This window comes from Oncorhynchus mykiss, chromosome 8, assembly GCF_013265735.2.
Source record: "Oncorhynchus mykiss isolate Arlee chromosome 8, USDA_OmykA_1.1, whole genome shotgun sequence".
In the NCBI taxonomy this organism is placed as follows: Eukaryota; Metazoa; Chordata; class Actinopteri; order Salmoniformes; family Salmonidae; genus Oncorhynchus; species Oncorhynchus mykiss.
Window position 1 is genome coordinate 35487065 of NC_048572.1, and position 24428 is coordinate 35511492.

General features: G+C 42.0%; 2 protein-coding genes across 3 annotated transcripts; both read left to right on the forward strand.

Moving 5' to 3' along the window:
• The first annotated feature begins 2189 nt into the window (after positions 1-2189).
• LOC110529858 (vascular endothelial growth factor A) lies at positions 2190-15595 on the forward strand. The gene is made up of 7 exons (XM_021612465.2): positions 2190-2595; positions 12438-12471; positions 12602-12798; positions 12970-13049; positions 13326-13352; positions 13511-13576; positions 14116-15595. Exons 1-7 carry the CDS (start codon positions 2509-2511, stop codon positions 14135-14137), a joined length of 513 nt encoding a protein of 170 aa, XP_021468140.1. The 5' UTR covers positions 2190-2508; the 3' UTR covers positions 14138-15595.
• Positions 15596-15801: 206 nt separating this feature from the next.
• On the forward strand, positions 15802-18767 carry cipcb (CLOCK-interacting pacemaker b). Of its 2 annotated transcripts, XM_021612469.2 has the most exons (4): positions 15802-16302; positions 16719-16888; positions 17080-17252; positions 17689-18767. In XM_021612469.2, exons 2-4 carry the CDS (start codon positions 16795-16797, stop codon positions 18610-18612), a joined length of 1191 nt encoding a protein of 396 aa, XP_021468144.2. In that variant the 5' UTR covers positions 15802-16302; positions 16719-16794; the 3' UTR covers positions 18613-18767. The 2 variants fall into 2 exon arrangements, with proteins under 2 accessions (XP_021468144.2, XP_021468143.2); XM_021612468.2 differs by having other exon boundaries at positions 15802-16888.
• Positions 18768-24428: the final 5661 nt, after the last annotated feature.

The following is a 24428-nucleotide window of genomic DNA, read 5'->3' on the forward strand; positions in this document are numbered from 1 at the left end:
CTGATTCCAGGTTTCCTGCTTATTCACTCCTGATTCCAGGTTTCCTGCTTATTCCCTCCTGATTCCAGATTTCCTGCTTATTCCCTCCTGATTCCAGGTTTCCTGCTTATTCCCTCCTGATTCCAGGTTTCCTGCTTATTCCCTCCTGATTCCAGGTTTCCTGCTTATTCCCTCCTGATTCCAGGTTTCCTGCTTATTCACTCCTGATTCCAGGTTTCCTGCTTATTCCCTCCTGATTCCAGATTTCCTGCTTATTCCCTCCTGATTCCAGGCATCCAACTGGGATTTCGGGGAAAACCAGGGAGTTTATTGAAAGTTCCCAGACTTTTGCAACGCTAGTCCCACCTGCTGTTGCTCTATCCTGGGAAACTCCACCAAGCCTGGTCTCCATTTCCCGGTTTCCCTCCTCTGAGACTGGGGAATCACAAGTCACTCAGGCTGGGCTGGGAGTGGGACTTGGGCGTCAACTCAGTTCCCAGGGACAGAAAGTCACAGCTGTTAACTTTGACCCCTGCTATAGGGCCCTCCCTGAGTAAAAAGCTGACCGACTGACTGCTATACTGTTCTTTCATTCATATTGTGGATTTCTCCCAATTTAATGAATTATAGGGCTGTGGTGAAAGAGTCAAACCATTGTATACAGTATACATCACTCAGAAGGATAACAGTGTCTACCACTCTTGTATACACACCAAACACCCCAGAGTATGTGATAAGTGAGATGTGTAAGATGGAGGGATCATCTATCCTGGTTATCTCTCGTCATTCAAAACAAAACAACCTATTTATCTGGTTGTCTATCACTCTGGTTTTAACAGCAGAAATGTATGATGATTCCACAGTTCCACTACAAGTTACTGCCCACTGGGCAAAAACCGGTTGAATCAATGTTGTCTCCACATCATTTCAAGCAAAAATGTCAATGTGATGACATTGAATCAATGTGGAAAACTGATCAACATAAGGGAATTTTTTTTTTTTCACCCAACTTTTAACCAAAATCCAATGTGATGGTGAATTTGTTTGTTGATTTCACATTGAACTCACATTAGTTGACAACTCAACCGAATGTAAGCAAAAAATAACTGACGTCTGACGCCTGTGCCCAGTAGTTATATTCATCATCATCGGGTGTGAGAGTTGTTCTTTGAACTAATAACAGAGCTGTACCATTATCATGGACAGAGATGGAAGGTCATCTTTCCCTCTAGGTGTGAGTAGCATGGCCTATGAGTTGCACATGCACAGTGAATTGTGTATGTACACTGGCCCCTCAGAGTGTGGTCCCTGTCTGGTCTTACCCCAGACATGATGAGGTTATCATGGCACCACTCCAAATATGAGCAGAATGTCCGAAAGGGATCCTCCTCCTTCATTCCTGCAGTCGTGTAAACGCACCATCACCATCACACGTCTAGACAGATAAGGTGTGTTTGTGTCTACTGGCAGACGAGGGTTCTAATCTACTCCCCTTTACCCACTGTAAAGACTCGCCGCTGCGATGGGTCAAAAGCACCAACTCACTCGAACTTGGGTGGTAAAAATGAGCTCTGAGAATACTGCGTAGATTGGAAATCGATGACGTGCTTTCCTTCCGTATGAAGTGTTTTGAGCACTTGAAAGAGCAAAATATCTGGTTCATTATCGTAATTCATTCATTATCTCGGAAAATAAATGGATGATGAGAATTTGTAGAGGCTGAAGGTAAACAATCAGACTTTAGTGCGAGGGAGGACTGGCATGCTGTCATATCTCTCTTGCACGTGTCTCAATAATGAACTATCATGTTCATTCCTTCATCAAAAATCACTAAGTATCATACCCTATCACTTATAATTACACATCTGCTGTATTAATTATTCTTCATGCAAAGGGATTCGGAGTGAATGAGTCATTTCCAAGAGCGTGCAAAGCTGTCATCAAGGCAAAGGGTGGATTTTTTTTAAGAATCAAATATTTATAAATATATATAATAGATTTTGATTTGTTTAACACTTTTTTGGTTACTACATGACTAAAAGGGTAATTTCATAGTTTTGATGTCTTCACTATTGTTCTACAATGTAGAAAATAGTTGTTTTTTAAAATAAAATAAAAACCTGTAATGAGTAGGTGTGTCCAAACTTTTGACTGGTACTGTAAGTGGGGAGAAAGTGTTCGTGTGAGAGAGGGGAGAGGGGGGGCTGGGGCAAGACATAACATTATGGGACACTGGAACGCTTTGATAAGCACCTTAGTAAAAGTAACCTAATTGAATTTCACTAATCACCTTCAGATTAGGCTATGTCCAAGCGCTGCATTATAGTATTTCACAAAAAGTCAGTCCTACTCTGACTGCTCTTCACGGACAGCGATAGTCATCCAAGGTTCGCTCAATCTGTTCTCAATCGCGTCATTTCTACAGTGGTCGATAATACGCGCATCTCTTTACCTTGACTCAAGACTGTCAATGCCGACAGCTACTCAGATTCAGTGAAATTGTTTTGTAAAAATTTGTCTGCAAAAAAAATGAACACTTTTTCCTTCAAGATGCACGTTCTCGTCGGCGTCTCGCAGATTTTGGCAACTCTTATGTTCCACTTGGCACCTACTCAGGTAAAGTAGTATGCCTGTTTTATAGCCTGTCACTATCAAGGGACAATAGCGAACATGTGTTGTGTAAATGGTCAATAGATTTTGTCATGTTGTGGTGATATCATTCGGCTTTAGTTCTTGATAGACAATGGTTCAGCCTCCTTGAAAACCTCTGTACTCAGAAACAAATAATGATAGACTATATATATATTCCTATTAGTTTTCAGATATGGCAAGTAACACCTTATTAATGTTGTACTTTATTGTATGCAATGTTCCAAACTGGACTCTCTGTAAAAGGTGAGTTCGTAACTGCTTCACATGTCTGTATCTCCAATTTCTTCTCTGGCCCCAAAATGTGACTCTCATTACGACTTCACGTGAAAAAGTCATTAGAGTCACATTTAGAGCTATTATTTTCTAGTACTGTAACTCACTTTTACAACATTAGGGAGATAGTGAAATATAATGAATCCTCTCCTAGCGTATATTGACCCCCTAACACTGAAGTGGCATCAAGGTAAATAATGGATAATTCTCAGGGTATAACAGTAGTGAGTCTACAAACGCACTAGCAACACATTCAACAGACACTGAGTGGCGACCACCTGCATTGGGCTGTTGAGGTTTTCTGGGAAATGTAGTTTCAAGTTTATACCGACGAAATAGTTTATACAGGGACGCTTTGTGCTGTTTATCGTGACAGCGTGTTGCTAATTAGTCATGCGAGCAGATATTTACAGCAGCAGAAGTCACAGAAACAGACATCTCATCTGCAGCTGCTGGCTAGCCCACCTGGGACGGAGCAGATATGTCAACAACAACAAAAAGATGGATGATATTTACATTTCTAAACGCTACAGTCTGAAAGCGAGAACAGCTCACAATTTGGTGCAATAACTTTGTGGACAGGGCGCACCAAATAATGCAGTAATGATGAGTTAATGGTGCATCTGGGAATGTAAGACACAATGAGTGTGTTGGGGATCGATAGTGAAAGCAAATCATGACATTGTCGGTGGAGGGAGCTGGGATCAGAGGAGAGATAGAGACCCGTCGATCACACGGTGGAATAGGAGGACGTCCTAAGTAAGAGGGTAAAAATACATAAAATGTGTTCTTTATTACATGTAAAGTATAACTTTCATACACAATGAAAGCACTGTGGTGTTGCAGGCAGGGAGAGATGGAGGGACATGGGTTGGTCCTCAGGGACCTAATGGTAAGCGTCTCATTACGCAGGTGCTTCCTTTTCCTGTAGCAACGCCTGACCCTTATTGAGACTTGGGATGTATCTCAACAATCAAAAGTGGCATCCTCTCCTCCTCTCCTTGTGGAACAGCAGGACTGGTGATACTTTCAGCTGACCAGTGTTTTCAGATCAGTACAGATAAAAGAGAGGAAATGTTGAACCCACATTATTGCGATGCACTCAGCAGGGTGTGCAGTGTCATTGTCACACTACTGCTCAAGCGAGGAACTGTACCACTGTACCAATGTACCCCACTGATCTTGTTTCGGGACAATACAATTATCCTAGCAGCCTACAACCCCACAATGCAATGAATAATTGCATTATTGTTTTCAAGTGAGTACACAATTCTACTCTAGGCTGCAGTGAAAATGTATTTTGAAAATAAGCGCAATAGCCCTGTGATTTGATTGTTTCATTCCATTTGGATCAGTGGGTGGGTCTACTCTCAACAGTTTATACGATCTAGAAAGGCACAATAGCTGGCCAGCCTGGCTGTATTTTTTACTGAGATACGCTGTCTGTTGCAGATCATCATTCTCCCAAGTCGTCCTATAATAACGTGGCCACATATGCTTCTGACAGGCCCAGTTATTCAGGAAAGCTTCAAGCCCCCTCTGCCTCCTCTCCATTCCGAGCAGCTATACCTCAAGCACCTAGAACCTAACGCTTCATTATAGCCTAACTATTTATCATTTCACTTTTTTAAACGCAACCAGTCACAATGTTTTAGTTTGCTTAGGCTACATCAAATGTACCCTGTAGACATGCGCACATTCATCCAAAACATAATTCCAGCATCCTCAAAATGGCTTGACATCCAGTTTTGATGCGAGTAAAGTCGTACCATATAAAATAATCATGACAGCTGTGATGGAAACAATTACAATTATATGAATGCCAACATATAATTTGATCGCTAGACATGGTGGGATCTTTTTGCGTCGATAAATGCTGTTATGCGAGAAATGGCGTTTGGAGAACGCCTTTATGCGAACATATCGATATCACAACTAGAGGTTGTCGATTAATTGGAATGGCCGATTTTTGGGCGCCGATTTCCGATTTTTTTTTAATATATATATTTTTTAAATATATTTTTATACCTTTTATTTAACTAGGCAAGTCAGTTAAGAACACATTCTTATTTTCAATTTTCAATAACTGCCTGTTCAGGGGCAGAACGACAGATTTTCACCTTGTCAGCTCAGGGGTTCCAATCTTGCAACCGCACAGTTAACTAGTCCAACGCTCTAACCATTGCACTCCACGAGTAGCCTGCCTGTTACGCGAATGTAGTAGAAGCCAAGGTAAATTGCTAGCTAGCATTAAACTTATAAAAAACAATAAATCATAATCACTAGATACAGTGCCTTGCGAAAGTATTCGGCCCCCTTGAACTTTGCGACCTTTTGCCACATTTCAGGCTTCAAACATAAATATATAAAACTGTATTTTTTTGTGAAGAATCAACAACAAGTGGGACACAATCATGAAGTGGAAAAACATTTATTGGATATTTCAAACTTTTTTAACAAATCAAAAACTGAAATTGGGCGTGCAAAATGATTCAGCCCCCTTTAGTTAATACTTTGTAGCGCCACCTTTTGCTGCGATTACAGCTGTAAGACGCTTGGGTTTTGTCTCTATCAGTTTTGCACATCGAGAGACTGAACATTTTTCCCATTCCTCCTTGCAAAACAGCTCAAGCTCAGTGAGGTTGGATGGAGAGCATTTGTGAACAGCAGTTTTCAGTTCTTTCCACAGATTCTCGATTGGATTCAGGTCTGGACTTTGACTTGGCCATTCTAACACCTGGATATGTTTATTTTTGAACCATTCCATTGTAGATTTTGCTTTATGTTTTGGATCATTGTCTTGTTGGAAGCCAAATCTCCGTCCCAGTCTCAGGTCTTTTGCAGACTCCATCAGGTTTTCTTCCAGAATGGTCCTGTATTTGGCTCCATCCATCTTCCCATCAATTTTAACCATCTTCCCTGTCCCTGCTGAAGAAAAGCAGGCCCAAACCATGATGCTGCCACCACCATGTTTGACAGTGGGGATGGTGTGTTCAGCTGTGTTGCTTTTACGCCAAACATAACGTTTTGCATTGTTGCCAAAAAGTTCAATTTTGGTTTCATCTGACCAGAGCACCTTCTTCCACATGTTTGGTGTGTCTCCCAAGTGGCTTGTGGCAAACTTTAAACGACACTTTTTATGGATATCTTTAAGAAATGGCTTTCTTCTTGCCACTCTTCCATAAAGGCCAGTGATTGTTGTCCTATGGACAGAGTCTCCCACCTCAGCTGTAGATCTCTGCAGTTCATCCAGAGTGATCATGGGCCTCTTGGCTGCATCTCTGATCAGTCTTCTCCTTGTATGAGCTGAAAGTTTAGAGGGACGGCCAGGTCTTGGTAGATTTGCAGTGGTCTGATACTCCTTCCATTTCAATATCATCACTTGCACAGTGCTCCTTGGGATGTTTAAAGCTTGGGAAATCTTTTTGTATCCAAATCCGGCTTTAAACTTCTTCACAACAGTATCTCGGACCTGCCTGGTGTGTTCCTTGTTCTTCATGATGCTCTCTGCACTTTTAACGGACCTCTGAGACTATCACAGTGCAGGTGCATTTATACGGAGACTTGATTACACACAGGTGGATTGTATTTATCATCAGTAGTCATTTAGGTCAACATTGGATTATTCAGAGATCCTCACTGAACTTCTGGAGAGAGTTTGCTGCACTGAAAGTAAAGGGGCTGAATAATTTTGCACGCCCAATTTTTCAGTTTTTGATTTGTTAAAAAAGTTTGAAATATCCAATAAATGTCGTTCCACTTCATGATTGTGTCCCACTTGTTGTTGATTCTTCACAAAAAAATACAGTTTTATATCTTTATGTTTGAAGCCTGAAATGTGGCAAAAGGTCGCAAAGTTCAAGGGGGCCGAATACTTTCGCAAGGCACTGTATAACTACTAATCCAGTTTAGCAGGCAATATTAACCAGGTGAAATTGTGTCATTTCTCTTGCGTTCATTGCACGCAGAGTCAGGGTATATGCAACAGTTTGGGCTGCCTGGCTCATTGCGAACTAATTTGCCAGACTTTTACGTAATTATGACATACATTGAAGGTTGTGCAATGTAACAAGAATATTTAGATTTAGGGATGCCACCCGTTAGATAAAATACAGAACGCTTCCATATTTCACTGAAATAATAAACGTTTTGTTTTCGAAATGATAGTTTCCGGATTCGATCATATTAATGACCAAAGGCTCGTATTTCTGTGTGTTATTATGTTATAATTAAGTCTGATTTGATAGAGCAGTCTGACTGAGCAGCAGCAGGCCCGTAATCATTCATTCAAACAGCACTTTTGTGCATTTTGCCAGCAGCTCTTCACAAGCACAGCGCTGTTTATGACTTCAAGCCTATCAGCCTAATGGCTGGTGTAACCAATGTGAAATGGCTAGCTAGTTAGCTGGGTGTGCGCTAATACTGTTTCAAACGTCACTCGCTTTTAGATTTGGAGTAGTTATTCCCCTTGCGCTGCAAGGGCCGCGGCTTTTGTGGAGCGATGGGTAACGATGCTTCGAGTGTGGCTGTTGTCTATGTGTTCCTGGTTCGAGCCCAGGTAGGGGCGAGGAGGGGACGGAAGCTATACTGTTACACTGGTAATATTATAGTGCCTATAAGAACATCCAATAGTCAAAGGTATATGAAATACAAATGGTATAGAAAAAAATAGTCCTATAAATACTATATTAACTACAAGCTAAAACCTCTTACCTTGGAATATTGAAGTCTCATGTTAAAAGGGACCACCAACTTTCATATGTTCTCATGTTCTGAACAAGGAACTTAAACGTTAGCTTTTTTACATGGCACATATTTTACATGGCACATATTACGTTGTTCTCCAACACTTTGTTTTTGCATTATTTAAACCAAATTGAACATGTTTCATTATTTATTTGAGGCTAAATTGATTTTATTGATGTTTTATATTAAGTTAAAATAAGTGTTAGTTCAGTATTGTTGTAATTGTCATTATTACAAATAAAACATTTTAAAAAATAGTCAAATTAATCGGTATCGGCTTTTTTGGTCGTTGAAAAATCATAATCGGTCGACCTCTAATCACAACCAACCTATTGAATTAAACTTGGAGTCACGCGTGATGACATGGTGAGTGTTCCTCCCACTTTGGAAACCATGCATTTTATTAGGCTACAGATGAAATACATTACGATGAACTTCACGGGGTGGTGAAAGTGCAAGGTGATGAGCGTCATGCTCCTTTCAATAAATATTGAGGGTCTTATTCTGGTGACCAGATGATCAAGGCTTGGATGCTATTTGACAAATAAAAAATAATATCACACCTTTGACCATACTAATCTGATGATGTAGTAAACTAAACCTGCACTGTATCTGCAAGCTGTTGGCTAGAGCACACGTGCCAATACCAGAGTGGGCACATATGCAACATGTTTAGTGACAAAACCATTGAACTTGTATTTTTTATTTGGTGCATGGAAATGAACCTTAAAAGTATTGTTTTTTTTTGTACACTACGTATTTACGCACAGACTTTTATCCGCAACAAGTCAATTTGATGGAAACACAACTCTGAGGGGAAAATGTGCATAGTGTTTTTATGCAGATTTTAGAATATTCGCATGAAAATCTGTCGCAATTTTAATGGAAACCTGGCTATAGACATCCTAAAGCAGGGGTGTCAAACCTATTTTTCCTGTGGTTCACATTTGGTCGAGGTCCGGAGGGCTGCGCTGAAAATTGGTTGTATTTCCTTGCAGTCAAAATGTGCAAAATTATTTAGTCTATCCAGAGTTTTTTCCATTTTAGATTATCCCTGACTGTCTAGTGATTATTAGCGAGCTGGACTGTCAAGAATAAAAGTCCATTATCATTTCTACACAGTTTCATTTTAAAGTATATTGGGTTCACCCCCCCCCCCCCCCCCCCCCCCCAAAAGTTTTTGTTTCAGTTGTATTTTATTTTATAGCCTATTTTTTTTTAAATACTCAAACTACCCACCAGCTGGTCAATCAATCCAATTTATTTATAAAGCCCTTCTTACATCAGCTGATGTCACAAAGTGCTGTACAGAAACCCAGCTAAAACCCCAAACATCAAGCAATGCAGGTGTAGAAGCACGGTGGCTAGGAAAAACTCCCTAGAAAGGCCAAAACCTAGGAAGAAACCTAGAGAGGAACCAGGCTATGAGGGGTGGCCAGTCCTCTTCTGGCTGTGCCGGGTGGGGATTATAACAGAACATGGCCAAGATGTTCAAATGTTCATAGATGACCAGCATGGTCAAATAATAATAATCACAGTGGTTGTCGAGGGTGCAACAGGTCAGCACCTCAGGAGTAAATGTCAGTTGTCTTTTCATAGCCGATCATTCAGAGTATCTCTATCGCTCCTGCTGTCTCTAGAGAGTTGAAAACAGCAGATCTGGGACAGGTAGCACGTCCAGTGAACAGGTCAGGGTTCCATAGCCGCAGGCAGAACAGTTGAAACTGGAGCAGCAGCACGGCCAGGTGGACTGGGGACAGCAAAGAGTCATCATGCCAGGACCAGTCCTGAGGCATGGTCCTAGGGCTCAGGTCCTCCGAGAGAGAGAGAGAGAGAGAGAGAGAGAGAAAGAAAGAAAGAAAGAAAGAGAGAATTAGAGAGAGCATACTTAAATTCACACAGGACACCAGATAAGACAGGAGAAATAATCCAGATATAACAGACTGACCCTAGCCTCCGACACATAAACAGCTGCAGCATAAATACTGGAGGCTGAGACAGGAGGGGTCAGGAGACACTGTTAAGGCAACATGCAACAATTTCAAAGATTTTACAGTTCATATAAGGAAATCAGTCAATTTAAATAAATTAATTTCACATGTCTAGGCAGGGGCGCAGCCATGGGTGGGCAAAGGCCCACTCATTTGGGAGCCAGGTCCAGCCAACCTGAATGAGTTTTTCCCCCACAAAAGGAATTTATTACAGACAGAAATACTCCTCAGCATCCCCCCTCCACAGACGATCCTGCAGGTGAAGAAGCTGGATGTGGAGGTTCTGGGCAGGCGTGATTACACATACTATGTGGTTGTGCAGCCGGTTGGATGTACTGCCAAATTCTATAAAAACCTTGTTGGAGGCGGCTTATGGTAGAAAAATGAACATGAAATTATCTGGAAACAGCTCTGTTGGACATTCCTGCAGTCAGCATGCCATTATGGCATTATGTTGTGTGACAAAACTGCACAATTTAGAGTGGCCTTTTACTGTCCCCTGTCTAAGGATCATGCTGTTTATCAGCTTCTTGATATGCCACACCTGTCAGGTGGATGGATTATCTTGGTAAAGGAGAAATGCTCCCTAACAGGGATGTAAGCACATTTGTGCAAAACATTTGAGAGAAATAATATGTTTGTGCGTATGGAACATTTCTGGGATCTTTTATTTCAGCTCTTGAAAAATGGGACCAACACTTTACATGTTGCATTTAAATTTTTGTTCAGTATATGTATGACACATATAAAATCAATAATTAAATCAATCCAAACTGTGCAGCAGCCATTTGATGAATGGGAAGAGACATCTGTTACTAAACCATGTAGGGAGGGATGTATTTTCTGTTTGTCGAGATTGACAAAGTCTACTTTTTGTGGTGTTGAAAACGCAAAACGTGATATTGAAGAGCCCAAAGTCAGTATGCTCTGTTTATTGGTTATATTTTTATTGGTTATATTTTATACAATTGTAAATATGGCATCGAAATGTTAAAAATCTGATTTCCCCCTAACTAATCATCGTCTGCATCCGGCTCTGATCGCATTGTCACGAAACAGGCAGGGAGAGTGAGCTCGTTAGTGGTGGTTGGCAAACCCTTAAACCTCTGGCCCGTAGCCCTTACGTGGCATCGACTGTGCCACAAAAGCATGCTGAAGTGGCAAAGTCGAAATCCACGTTTATAAGCACAGGGTCACTACAGTTATAGTTATTTGTGGTCGTAAAAATGATTCTGAGTTCATTCTATGGTGCGCAATTTATTTTGAATTTAGATTGTAATGGAGAAAGCTGAGAGCAGTTCTCCCTCTCTGTCACACTTAGAGACCGTTCTCTCAGCATGGTGTTTTGGGAAACGCATGTTACATCACTCGTAAACCGGGCCCGGGACTTTCCACTCTTCTACCGAAATCACTACAAAACCTGAACACCGCCTCCGTCTCACTTCGGGGGGTTGTGTGTGATAAAATAACCAGCTGAAACCTGTAGAGAGAAACTAACTCTTAGTGTCAACAGGATACATGTAATGGAGGTCAGTTAAAAAGGAGCTAATGGTGAGATTTATTAGAGCCATTGAAACCAGCCCAGATGGGACCACTGGATCCAGAGATACAAACTGACATTTATAAAATACAACTTATGAGAGAGAGAGAGAGAGAGAGAGAGAGATGAGAAAAGAGCGAGAGAGAAAGGACAGGAAGAAATTGAGTGAGGAGGAGGAGAGAGAGGGAAAGAGAGACCACGTGAGGTCAAGGATGGCTAGCAGACTACTGTGAGAACTCCAAAACTGTCTCTCTCCCATTGTCTCTGTGAGCTGCCTGTACACTGTCTGGGCTTGTATTTGTGTTTGTTTGTGTTCATAGTTCCTGACCGGAGACATGTCTCTCACTGTGTCCAAACAAAGACTTACAGTAGAGACATCCTGGGATGCCTTTTTGTACTTGTGCTTTAGTGGTCAGTGGGAAGAGACTAATGGTCATGTATCGTTGGCTATGGTTGGTTATGCGGCGTCACTATGGCGACAGAGATGGATGGCTGCAGTTTTGCCACATCACTGCTCCTTGTTGCTGCTCAGCAGCACTGTAACATCGAGGAAAACGTGTCTCCTATAGACAGACATTCTCATTGCATGGCCAAAGGTCTGTTGAAACCCCGGCTGACGCAAGCAACGTGAGCTTGTGTCAGCAAGACTATCCTTTCCATGGCTTCAAGTTCACAAAACAGCTTGGTGATTAACATAATGTAACAGTTTATTAAAACAGCATGGGGTATCATTCTGCATTGGAACTGTGGGTTTATCCAAACCATGGCTTCACCGGAACTGTCAACTCTCATTGGAACTCAAAAAGCCCCAGAGTGGGTGAAATCAGTAAGTGAAAATAAGGAGAGAAAATCTTTGGTCCTGAGGAGAAAGATCTCTCTCTCTCTCTCTCTCACTGGAGATGATCCTGGTATCCTACAGTATCCCACTGCACTGCTTTAGTCTGGATATAAGTCTATGGTCTGGAGTCTGAGGCCCTGTAAGATTATTATGTCTGACCCCTCTGCCTTGGTTGAGCTGAAAATAGGCTGTAACAGAACTCTTGCTTGCTCACAGCTGTAGCATTCTCTTTCTACCACAAGAGTACGCTCATCAGCTGCCCAACAAATATGTTCAGAGTCAAAGTTTCTGTGACTGACTGAGTGGGCGTCAACTGTCGCTATGTATTGGCTATGTTGTTCACAGTGATGTCTACCTGTGATAATTTCCTTCTATCTGAAATAAAACATAGCATTTTTCCCCCTTCTTTTTATTCCAGACTTCTCACTCCCCAGTGGAACCACACTCTAGAGGTAAGTGCCTCTCTTGTTCCTTAAGTTAAGTAACTGTCTTATTAATATTTCTTAGAGACAGTGAAGACATTGGTCCGCTGTCAATCAACCTGGGTCTGAGTGATAGTTCATTGGTCAACTCTTGTTGCAGTGATGCTGTTCCGGGAGGTTTTGGGGCGGAGTTTGTGTCGTTCGATGGAGCGATTGGTGGAGGTGGAGCAGGAGTACCCTGGAGGGGTGGAATATATTTTTAGCCCTGCCTGCGTGCCCCTGTGGCGATGCGCTGGTTGCTGTGGAGACGAGAACCTGGAGTGTCACCCCACCCTCACACGTAACGTCACCATGCAGGTGGGGGTCACTTTGTGTCAGGAGGCCACACATTGCCTTGGGCTACCCTCTTCCAACCTTAAAGAGATATATGTTCCGGTAAAACACCCAATGTCAGTCCACATCTTTGAGCGCATGGACACCTCAATGCATGTGTTTGTGTTTTCCTCTGTGTGTTTGTATGTGTGTCAGTTGATGAGGATAACTCCGACTGAGAGGACAGGGCAGTACGTGGAGCTGACGTTTGTGGAGCATCAGACCTGTGAGTGCAGGTAATAAAGCCTAATATCATCTGGCATGTAATGCTATCTAAGTAATTCATAATATGAACAGCCCTTTCACCCTGGCACATTCTCTTAAAAACTGGGTTGTAATTCCCTGGGAACGAAAATGAAGCAATCAGGCCAAAACGGGAAGGGACTACCCTGACCATATTGAATAAGAAATGCTTGTTTTCATTTTCCGTTGCCAAATGTTTTGCTATTGCGCGCACTAATGAATATGAATGACCTTGATGAGACTCATAACACAGGTCCTCTTGTTTTTAGACACAGGAAGATGCATTTGAATGAGAGGTGAGTAAATGAATGATTGCTTCTATGGTCACAGGTCTGATATTGGGTAGCACTTTATTTTACAGTACAGTAATAGTGAAATGGTAATCACATAGGAATTACGTGTTTGTTTCTGTAGATTTGTTAACTCAAGCCCCACTCCTTTCTCTCCTTTTCAGCAGTCCCAGAGTCAGGATCCATCCCAGGAGGAGGAAGCACAGAAAAAGATCCAAAGACTGTGGCAAGTAAGTGTCACTAGACTGCCCTCAGCTGGTGATGGGAAGTCTTACACACACACACAGAGAGATATACACACCAGAGAGAGACAGGGAGAAAGAAGAGAGAGAGGACAGAGAGAGATAAACTTAATTGCCTACCCATGATACTGACACTCACGCCGCGGTGGTGGGTTCGAGAGTCAGAGCTGAACTACGCAGCGACCCAGACCTCCCACTGTCGAAGACAACACACACTCCCATTCATATATATATATATATATATATATATATATATTTTTTTTTTGTTTTTGTTTTTTGTTTGTTGTTGTTGTTGTAATGTACGTCATCTGTAATGTACGTCTTGTATTGTAAATGTTTTGTATGCTTTGGCCATACATACTGCCTGAACTTCATGCCAATAAAGCAACCTTGAATTGAGAGAGTCGGACAGAGAAAAAGAGAAGAGAGAGAGAGAAAAGAGGAAAAGAGAAGAGGAACAGAGAAGTGCTTTTGACAGTGTGAGCATAGCATCAGATGGAGCATTTACTCTACCTGTTTCTTTGCAGGTGTCAGCATCCACACAGTTAGTAGGATACTTGGATCCCCGTCCTTCCAGTCCGCTGTCCAATCACCACTCAGCTGTGGAATGAAGACAGCATAGGGGGAAGCCACACACCTACTTGTTTACCCCCCAGATACACAAATGCCTCAACTCATTGTCCATGAAAATACACTAACCCCAAACTGCAATTTATACCAGAGTAATAACAACTTTAGTTTTCTGATACTGGATACCCAATATCAGCCTTGAGAATACTTTTACGCGGATGATTTCCCACTGTAATAGCAGATACAGTAGCTCCACCTCGTGGACAGAGGGGTGGCAGGACAGGAGATAAGCAATCGCCAAGGGACAAAGGGATTAAGCCGCACCTTACAGGCAGTGTTCTTGAAAAGCAGTAGGCCAATAAATGGATTTAGCTTCAATCGAGTATGGAACAACAACAAAGAAGGCTAAAACAGATGCAGAATGGGTGTGGACTGAACTCGGGAGAGAACGGACACCTTCACAGTATACCTCTCCCCTTGTTGATCGCATTGCAGTAGAGAATGGTCTGAACTGAAGTGCATGATCAAAGGGAGGGATGAACATACTGTAGGTTATATCGAGACCTGTAATGTTTATATCTCTTAACTTTCATCAGACAGAGAAGAATAACAAATCCACATGGATTCCGCTGTATTATATATGAAAATGAAATATATTCAAATGTAAATAAGTTTATAGCGATCACTGTATCAGAAACGGCATCTGGGAATTACATTTTGAGTTGTTCATGTTAGAATTACATCTTTGTCTTGGGAGTGTGCTGTGTTCATTTACTGAGTGTCATGATGTGTCTGACTGACTCTCTTGAAAAGGAGTAAATATAAGATTTTCTTCAGGTGGGTCGTTTCGATTGTGTGTGTGTGTCCTGATGCCGCCCCTTGAAAACGAATATGTCATGTAACAGCACACTATGGTCTCACATCACGGATTCCCCATACAGGCGAAATGCCAGGTTTCCAATCGTTACCACAAACACAAAGTCAAAATTAGCTATATCGTGAAAATTAATGAAAACAAAAATTTTCTTTATGGTCAGGGTTAGTCCTAAGGTTAGGGTTAGGCATAAGGTTAGCAGTGCGGTTAGGTTTATGGTTACATTTCTAACAAATTGTAGAAATGGGCGGGGTTTTTCCTTTGTAGCTGTGGTAACTAGTGACGGCCGAAATGCCGGTACTGTGCAACCTAAGATGTTTATAACTAAACAGACCACAGCCTGTCGTTTCAAACGGGAACAAATTGGACATAGTGGGAAGAACAAGCAAGGATGTGGCCAGAGCCGAGCACAATGATATTGGCTCGTTCTAGAACATATCTGCATATTTCCGTTAGGGGACGCCTCCTTTGTAAATTCTCCTTTGCACTCCTTTTAAACAACGCAATTTGTATCATAAACTGTTTTTTTTTTTTTTAAATAAAGGCTAAATAAAGTCTACTAAACTTAGTCCACTCTGTTCATAACAGATTTTAGTTTTGAAAACAGAAAACTGTATTGGGATCAAATGTTTAATCGATGAGAACATTTGCAAAGGTCGGCCAAAATCCATCTCGTTCCATCTTCTCCCACTGCCAGCCAGAGGGCTTCCTCTCACTACCGTATTTGGAAAGGCCAAGCGGATGCTTCACATTTATACATCCGGTGAAATACATGTGTCATTGTTCTATCTGTGGTACAACTCCCATAGTTCACTGTTGAACACAATTTCGTCAGATGGCATACGGGTGAAATATAGTAGTGGGTGGGCTAGACAGCACAAAACATGCTTAGAACACGACGATACAGCCACAAACTTCCAAATATGGATAGGTGAGGTACACAGACTTTAGACGAGAAGATCGTGTCCCATCCGTTTTCTCACTGCCGGGAGAACATTGTTGATCATTCGGAACATTAGCTACTCACTCACTCCCTGTGGTGTTGCTGCACCGTCTCGATCAAGAAAATCGCATCACATCGGATTCTCCTGGAATTCCTCGCTGCATGTGCGCTAGCTGGCAGGAGTGCACCAGAAGCCTAGCCCCGTGTATATGTGTACTACCTTGCCGACTAACGTTACACACTCACACCAGACCGACAGACTGTGGCGGAGAGACTGTGAGCGGACGATAGACCACAAGTTAGGATTGAGCAAGGACACGAAGTTGGGTACATTTGTATCGTTTCAATCATGTCTATGCATTGTTCTGTATTGTAATCGTTGCTAGCTAATACGTCCAAAGGAAAGATGTAACTAGATACGTTGCATTCAGACATGCTAACGTAGTTGGTATAGCTAGCTAGTGGTCTTATGACAATCAAGTAGCCAACGTTAGTTAGCTAACTTCAAAATCCAGAAATTGGAGTAGCTAGCAGTTATGCTAAAACTGCAGCTAGCTACTGAACTATAATCCTAGCAGGAGGGACACAGAAACGTCTAGATTCTAACAGAATAGAAAGCGTAGTTCACCCCTAGAACAGTGTTGCACCCCTACAACACGGAAGGAGTTGCAATATATATGTAGTAACGAACCATATAATAATGCAGATTTTTTTTTTTTGGGGGGGGGGGGGGTGCATCCCAGGTTTCCTATCCATTCTACTACACTGATGTGGGTGTAGTAGTCTGAGTGACTGACAAGACCATTGAAAATAAACTAGATGAGTAGTACCAAGAGGAAAGCAGAAGGGCAATCTAGGACCAGGAAGTCTGGAAGCTCCAGAACAGACTCGGAGAGAGACTCTGGCTTCTCAGGTTAGTCCCTCACTGAGTCCCTTCGTTCTGATGTCTTTACTACCATCTTCATCATCTTTAGCTTCGAAGGGTGTTTTCTACTATACTTCCCTTTGTTGATTCCCAACTGTGTTCCCCCACCATATCATTGAAGTTGTCTTTATCTTTCTGGTCCCGAAAACACTGAATCGATCTTCTCCTTCCCTCCACAGATGCCAGCACCATAGACCTGACAGATTCTGAGGACTCATCTCGCACTGTGTCCAAGAGAGAGGCCCAGCGCACTCCATCCGGGTCAGGGTCTCATCCCTCACAGCTAGCTGTGTTGGGGGGGTCCTACTCCAACATGTCCCCCATGATCATGAAAAATGTCCTCCTAAAACAGGTATGTTAGAAATGTTACACTAAACCATCAGTGAAGTTGTAGCTATTCATGATTTATTAGAGTGTCTGATTTTATTTGTTATTACTTTGATGGTTAATTATTATTTTATTTTTTTCAAATCATCCGTCATTGAAAATAAGAATTTGTTCTTAACTGACTTGCCTAGTAAAATAAAGGTAAAATAAATAAAAAAATCCAGGGTGTAAGAACATTCTGTCTTTGCATTTTCCACCTTCTTTTATCCTAATCATGGATTATTAATCTGTGTATTGGGACTGATTTCTATGTAGCCTTCTATAATATTTATAGTATTGTTCATGGGCTAGTCTGTATTGTGGTTGACTGTGTCCTCTGTCTTGAGCCTTTTAGTACTCTCTTATAGTATTGTTCATGAGCTAATCTTTCTGTTTTGTGTCTGTGTCCTCTCTCTCTCCAGCCTGGGAACAACCCTCCCTCTCAGAAGCCATGGGGGTTCAGCCCAGCTGTGGAGATGGTCCAGCAGCCTCAGGTGGACTTCGTCCAGCCCGTTGTCTCCCCTGTGGTCTCCCACTGCACCACATCCAACCCTAAGGAGGCCACTTCCAAACGCCGGCGCCCCAAGAAGTATCTTCCCATCCTCAGGTCCTACCCGAAGATCGCCCCTCACCCTGGAGACAGTTCGAGTTCCTCCGGGGGAGTAAGCTCTTGTTATTTCCCCGCTTCATCCCCCTCTGCCTCTAGCCACCGGGAACACCATCACAACCACAGAAACAAACAGCACAGGCACCAGTCTAGAGGTTCTAGCTGTGGTTCTTCTGGTTCCAACACCCCCAGTCTCCCTCCTCCCTCTAGCTCCCTGTCCCCCTCTTCCCAGCATAGGCTCACCCCCTCCCTCACAGACTCCAGTGCTTGCAGCAGCCCTGCAAGATCCTCTCTCGTCAGTAGATCAGAGTTCTCCCCAGCCCCGTCCCCTGCCTTAACCGTAACGCCTTCAGACACCCTCACCTCTGAGGTCCCTGAGAAAACCAAGACCCTCTCCCTCCCACAACCCACCATCGCCACAACCAACGACAACAGCTGCCACGATGACAGCAACCACGACCACAATAGCGATGACCATGACATAAAGCGCAAGCGTTTCTGCAACACGTACAACATCCTGTCCAAGTCTGGCCTGCTGGAGATCACCCTGAGTACCAAGGACCTGATTCGTCAGAACCGCAGGACCCAGGTAGACCTGGACCGGCTCAAGGAGCACACCAACCTCTTCCTGCAGGCCCTGCAGACCGGAGATACCAGCATCTGGAGCAAGCTGCAGACCAGCCTCCAGGAAGAGAAGGGCAGTGGGCAGCAGAGCAGCTTAAAGGCAGATACAGATTAGATCTGAACTAAGTAAAAGCAGGGTTTCATCTGTTAGACTGGGCAGAGACTGAGTTGAAGTGGGGGAGGCTGAGGCAGCTAGACTGGCATTACTATGCCCACAATTATCACACAGACATACAGTGCCTTGCGAAAGTAATCGGCCCCCTTGAACTTTGCGACCTTTTGCCACATTTCAGGCTTCAAATATAAAGATATAAAACTGTATTTTTTTGTGAAGAATCAACAACAAGTGGGACACAATCATGAAGTGGAACAACATTTATTGGATATTTCAAACTTTTTTAACAAATCAAAAACTGAAAAATTGGGCGTGCAAAATTATTCAGCCCCCTTAAGTTAATACTTTGTAGCGACACCTTTTGCTGCGATTACAGCTGTAAGTCGCTTGGGGTATGTCTCTATCAGTTTTGCACATCGAGAGACTTGTGTCCCACTTGTTGTTGATTCTTCACACAAAAATACAGTTTTATATCTTTATGTTTGAAGCCTGAAATGTGGCAAAAGGTCGCAAAGTTCAAGGGGGCCGAATACTTTCGCAAGGCACTGTATACTGCTAGTAGAGACTACTGCTAGTATGTAGGTCAGATTATACAGTGCCTTGCGAAAGTATTCGGCCCCCTTGAACTTTGCGACCTTTTGCCACATTTCAGGCTTCAAACATAAAGATATAAAACTGTATTTTTGTGTGAAGAATCAACAACAAGTGGGACACAATCATGAAGTGGAACGACATTTATTGGATATTTCAAACTTTTTTAACAAATCAAAAACTGAAAAATTGGGCGTGCAAAATTATTCAGCCCCTTTACTTTCAGTGCAGCAAACTCTCTCCAGAAGTTCAGTGAGGATCTCTGAATGATCCAATGTTGACCTAAATGACTAATGATGATAAATACAATCCACCTGTGTGTAATCAAGTCTCTGTATAAATGCACCTGCACTGTGATAGTCTCAGAGGTCCGTTAAAAGCGCAGAGAGCATCATGAAGAACAAGGAACACACCAGGCAGGTCCGAGATACTGTTGTGAAGAAGTTTAAAGCCGGATTTGGATACAAAAAGATTTCCCAAGCTTTAAACATCCCAAGGAGCACTGTGCAAGCGATGATATTGAAATGGAAGGAGTATCAGACCACTGCAAATCTACCAAGACCTGGCCGTCCCTCTAAACTTTCAGCTCATACAAGGAGAAGACTGATCAGAGATGCAGCCAAGAGGCCCATGATCACTCTGGATGAACTGCAGAGATCTACAGCTGAGGTGGGAGACTCTGTCCATAGGACAACAATCAGTCGTATATTGCACAAATCTGGCCTTTATGGAAGAGTGGCAAGAAGAAAGCCATTTCTTAAAGATATCCATGAAAAGTGTTGTTTAAAGTTTGCCACAAGCCACCTGGGAGACACACCAAACATGTGGAAGAAGGTGCTCTGGTCAGATGAAACCAAAGTTGAACTTTTTGGCAACAATGCAAAACGTTATGTTTGGCGTAAAAGCAACACAGCTGAACACACCATCCCCACTGTCAAACATGGTGGTGGCAGCATCATGGTTTGGACCTGCTTTTCTTCAGCAGGGACAGGGAAGATGGTTAAAATTGATGGGAAGATGGATGGAGCCAAATACAGGACCATTCTGGAAGAAAACCTGATGGAGTCTGCAAAAGACCTGAGACTGGGACAGAGATTTGTCTTCCAACAAGACAATGATCCAAAACATAAAGCAAAATCTACAATGGAATGGTTCAAAAATAAACATATCCAGGTGTTAGAATGGCCAAGTCAAAGTCCAGACCTGAATCCAATCGAGAATCTGTGGAAAGAACTGAAAACTGCTGTTCACAAATGCTCTCCATCCAACCTCACTGAGCTCGAGCTGTTTTGCAAGGAGGAATGGGAAAAAATGTCAGTCTCTCGATGTGCAAAACTGATAGAGACATACCCCAAGCGACTTACAGCTGTAATCGCAGCAAAAGGTGGCGCTACAAAGTATTAACTTAAGGGGGCTGAATAATTTTGCACGCCCAATTTTTCAGTTTTAGATTTGTTAAAAAAGTTTGAAATATCCAATAAATGTCGTTCCACTTCATGATTGTGTCCCACTTGTTGATTCTTCACAAAAAAATACAGTTTTATATCTTTGTTTGAAGCCTGAAATGTGGCAAAAGGTCACAAAGTTCAAGGGGGCCGAATACTTTCGCAAGGCACTGTATATATATTTATATACTAATACCTGCCTGCCTTACCCCAGGCCCGGTTGGATGGGAGGTTCCATTACATTATGAAATCGCTCTATTCCCCATAAACTGCACTACTGTGACTCTAGTGCATTACTTTTATTCTAGTGAGTCCACACACCCTTTGCACAGTCTTCACATTTTGCTGCCTTAAAATTAAATCAATTTTCTTTCCCTACCGATCTACTCCACATTTTCATATTGAAAGAAAATGTATAGAACATTTTCCAAATGAATAAGAAATAGAAAAACAAAGATGTCTTGATTGCGTATGTCTTCACACCCCAGAGTTAATACTTGGTGGAAGCACCTTTGGCAGCCATTACAGCTGTGAATAATTTTGAATAAGTTTCCTCTTAACTTTACAAAACAGAGTGCAATATATATCCATTGTTTTTGTCAAAATACTCTACATTTGGTTGGGAATCATTGATGGACACCAATATTCAAGCATTGTCTCTGGTTTTCAAGCCAATTTAAACAGGAAGGAGACTGGACCATTCAGGAACATTCAACACCTCTTGGAAAGCCATTCTGGGGGGCAGTGCTAGCTGTGTGCAACTAGAGATTCTGGGTTCGAGTCCAGGCTCTGTCCCAGCCGGCCATGACCGGGAGACCCATGGGGCGGCGCACAATTGGCCCAGCATCGTCCGGGTTAGGGGACGGTTTGGCTGGCAGGGGTTTCCTTGTCCCATCTGGCACTAGCGACTCCTGCGCCCGGCCCGCACGCTGACACGGTAGCCAGTTGTATGGGGTTTTCTCCGACACATTTGTGCAACTGGCTTCCGGGTTAAGTGGGCATTGTGTCAAGAAGCAGTGTGGCTTGGTTGGGTTGTGTTTCGGAGGACGCACGGCTCTCGACCTTCGCCTCTCCCGACTCCGTACAGGAGTTGCAGCGATGAGACAAGACTGTAACTACCAATTGAATACCACAAAATTGGGGAGAAAAAGAGATTAGGAAGAAGACATTCTTCGACATTAACATTTGTTTAATTGTCCAGCGGAAAAAATAAAACTCCCAAGCGTTGGTTTTCAGAAGACTGCGGCGGGTTTCCCTCTAACTTTTTACCTGAGCTTTGCTCCTTTAATATTTATTTTGATCCTGACAAACTCCCTAGTCCCTGTCGGTGACAAGCATACCCATAACATGATGCTGCCAAAAAGTTTATTTGTATATTTATTTGCTGTGTTGTCTTGCAGTCTTGTTCATTGTCCTTGTTGCAAACAGAATGGATGATTTGAAGTGGATTTTTAACACAGGCTTCCTTCTTTTCAATTTGTCATACAGGCCAGTAATGTGGAGTGAATGCAAATGTTGTTGATCTTCTGTATTTTCAAGTATTGTGGTGGCAGCATCATGTTATGGATGTGCTTGTCATGCTGGGTATCTCTGAGATAAGCCATATGGGGCTGTTTTACTGAAAGCTGTAAGTGTCCACCAACTGACACTTTAACCAGTTATAGTTATGACTTGAAATGGGGCATGCTGAGTAAAATAGGCCTATTTTGAGGAAAGCTTGCGTGGTATGGCTAGTGAGAGTGCTAGAATGGGTACCTGAACTGAACCCAACAAACAAACAACAATTAAAATGTATGGTCTAAATTTAAAATGAAGATCTTTATTGATATGCTTTACAAGAGCCAGTAGGTTTCCACTGTAAAATGTCTAAGAAGAATGGAAAGCAGGCAACACAGAATACTTTTTTCCTCTTTGTGAATTCATGGACCTCTGGACAAGGAAAGGCGGTGCTTTACCTAAAGACTCCTTCAGGACTCCAGTGAGGATTCTGTTCATCAAAGCATTTTTTTTAAACAACAAAGACTGACGTAAGATCATTTTCAAGGCCTTATCAAAAAGCTGAACTTTATTTAAAACCTTGTATTGTATTTGCATGGGAAGTTACTCCCAAGTAAGACTAAGTTGGCACAATTTATCATGAGGTTTAAGTTATTTTTAAACCTGCGATTGTGTTTTTGTAATAGACCAAGCATCATATCTCCCTGTCCTATGTTACTTTCATGGCCTTATTTAGACAATTGATTATGTGGTGTTCAATTATTTTATTTTATTTTTCAAATAAGGAGTTCTCCATAAGAAGACAGACTGTCAGACGTACAGTAGCCCTTAGTGACATATCTTGTTATTTTGTCCTGCAAAGCATCGGAGTGCCTCGAAGTTGTTACAAATGCAAAGAAGGTGATATAATATGTGCTTTACTGCCAAAAAGGCTAATAACAGTACATGGTATATTCAGTGTAAGTAGTAATAGGCCTCAGGGAAGCCATTTTAAAACTTGAGCTTCCTGAATTTCTCATCTATAGGAACTGCAAAACACCTGTATGTGCTTGTTACCACAGTTCAAATAGGTAAAAAACTGTAAAAGTTTGTCTTATATTTAAATGTTGGCAGCTGTTTTTCTATCATTGTTAACCTGCCTCCTCATCGCAAGGACATAAATGAAATGTAATTATATTAATAGTATAAGCTCAATGTTTCAATAGCACAGCAGTAGTAGCTTGTGATTGATAACAAAATGAGAAAATAACGCTTAACAGATTCTGTACCAATGTTTTGTATTACTATTTTTTTATTTAAATTATAAACTATGTAAAAGCTGCAGAAAAATAAATTGATCATGACTTCCTAAAACACGTTTTTCTTTTTTTGCAGCTATGCAAATCAGGATCCTTTAATTGAATGATGGTTAGTAAATGCAGTATCTGTGTTTGTGTTGCTCAAGTTAACCTTTTTTTGTTCATTTTTTTAGAAGATACATTGCTTGCTTAATAAACGCTATTTCCAAGAACATCATCTCTGTCTGTGGTGATGAAGCACGATAATATCTAAGTCAATATAATTGAGCAGAGAAGATGGATGAGATCACACACACTGCTGACTCCTTTACAGTGCCTTGCGAAAGTATTCGGCCCCCTTGAACTTTGCGACCTTTTGCCACATTTCAGGCTTCAAACATAAAGATATAAAACTGTATTTTTTTTGTGAAGAATCAACAACAAGTGGGACAAAATCATGAAGTGGAGCGACATTTATTGGAAATTTCAAACTTTTTTAACAAATCAAAAACTGAAAAATTGGGCGTGCAAAATTATTCAGCCCCCTTAAGTTAATACTTTGTAGCGCCACCTTTTGCTGCGATTACAGCTGTAAGTCGCTTGGGGTATGTCTCTATCAGTTTTGCACATCGAGAGACTGAAATTTTTTCCCATTCCTCCTTGCAAAACAGCTCGAGCTCAGTGAGGTTGGATGGAGAGCATTTGTGAACAGCAGTTTTCAGTTCTTTCCACAGATTCTCGATTGGATTCAGGTCTGGACTTTGACTTGGCCATTCTAACACCTGGATATGTTTATTTTTGAACCATTCCATTGTAGATTTTGCTTTATGTTTTGGATCATTGTCTTGTTGGAAGACAAATCTCTGTCCCAGTCTCAGGTCTTTTGCAGACTCCATCAGGTTTTCTTCCAGAATGGTCCTGTATTTGGCTCCATCCATCTTCCCATCAATTTTAACCATCTTCCCTGTCCCTGCTGAAGAAAAGCAGGTCCAAACCATGATGCTGC

Excerpts from the sequence above, each read along its gene's own strand:
- LOC110529858 (XM_021612465.2), top strand. The coding sequence starts at position 2,509 with ATGAACACTTTTTCCTTCAAGATGCACGTTCTCGTCGGCGTCTCGCAG. Across the intron at positions 2,596-12,437 it reads TCCACTTGGCACCTACTCAG|ACTTCTCACTCCCCAGTGGA; the intron begins GTAAAGTAGTAT and ends TTTTTATTCCAG. Across the intron at positions 13,050-13,325 it reads CATCAGACCTGTGAGTGCAG|ACACAGGAAGATGCATTTGA; the intron begins GTAATAAAGCCT and ends TCTTGTTTTTAG.
- cipcb (XM_021612468.2), top strand. The coding sequence starts at position 16,795 with ATGAGTAGTACCAAGAGGAAAGCAGAAGGGCAATCTAGGACCAGGAAG. Across the intron at positions 16,889-17,079 it reads GAGAGACTCTGGCTTCTCAG|ATGCCAGCACCATAGACCTG; the intron begins GTTAGTCCCTCA and ends TTCCCTCCACAG. Across the intron at positions 17,253-17,688 it reads AAAATGTCCTCCTAAAACAG|CCTGGGAACAACCCTCCCTC; the intron begins GTATGTTAGAAA and ends CTCTCTCTCCAG.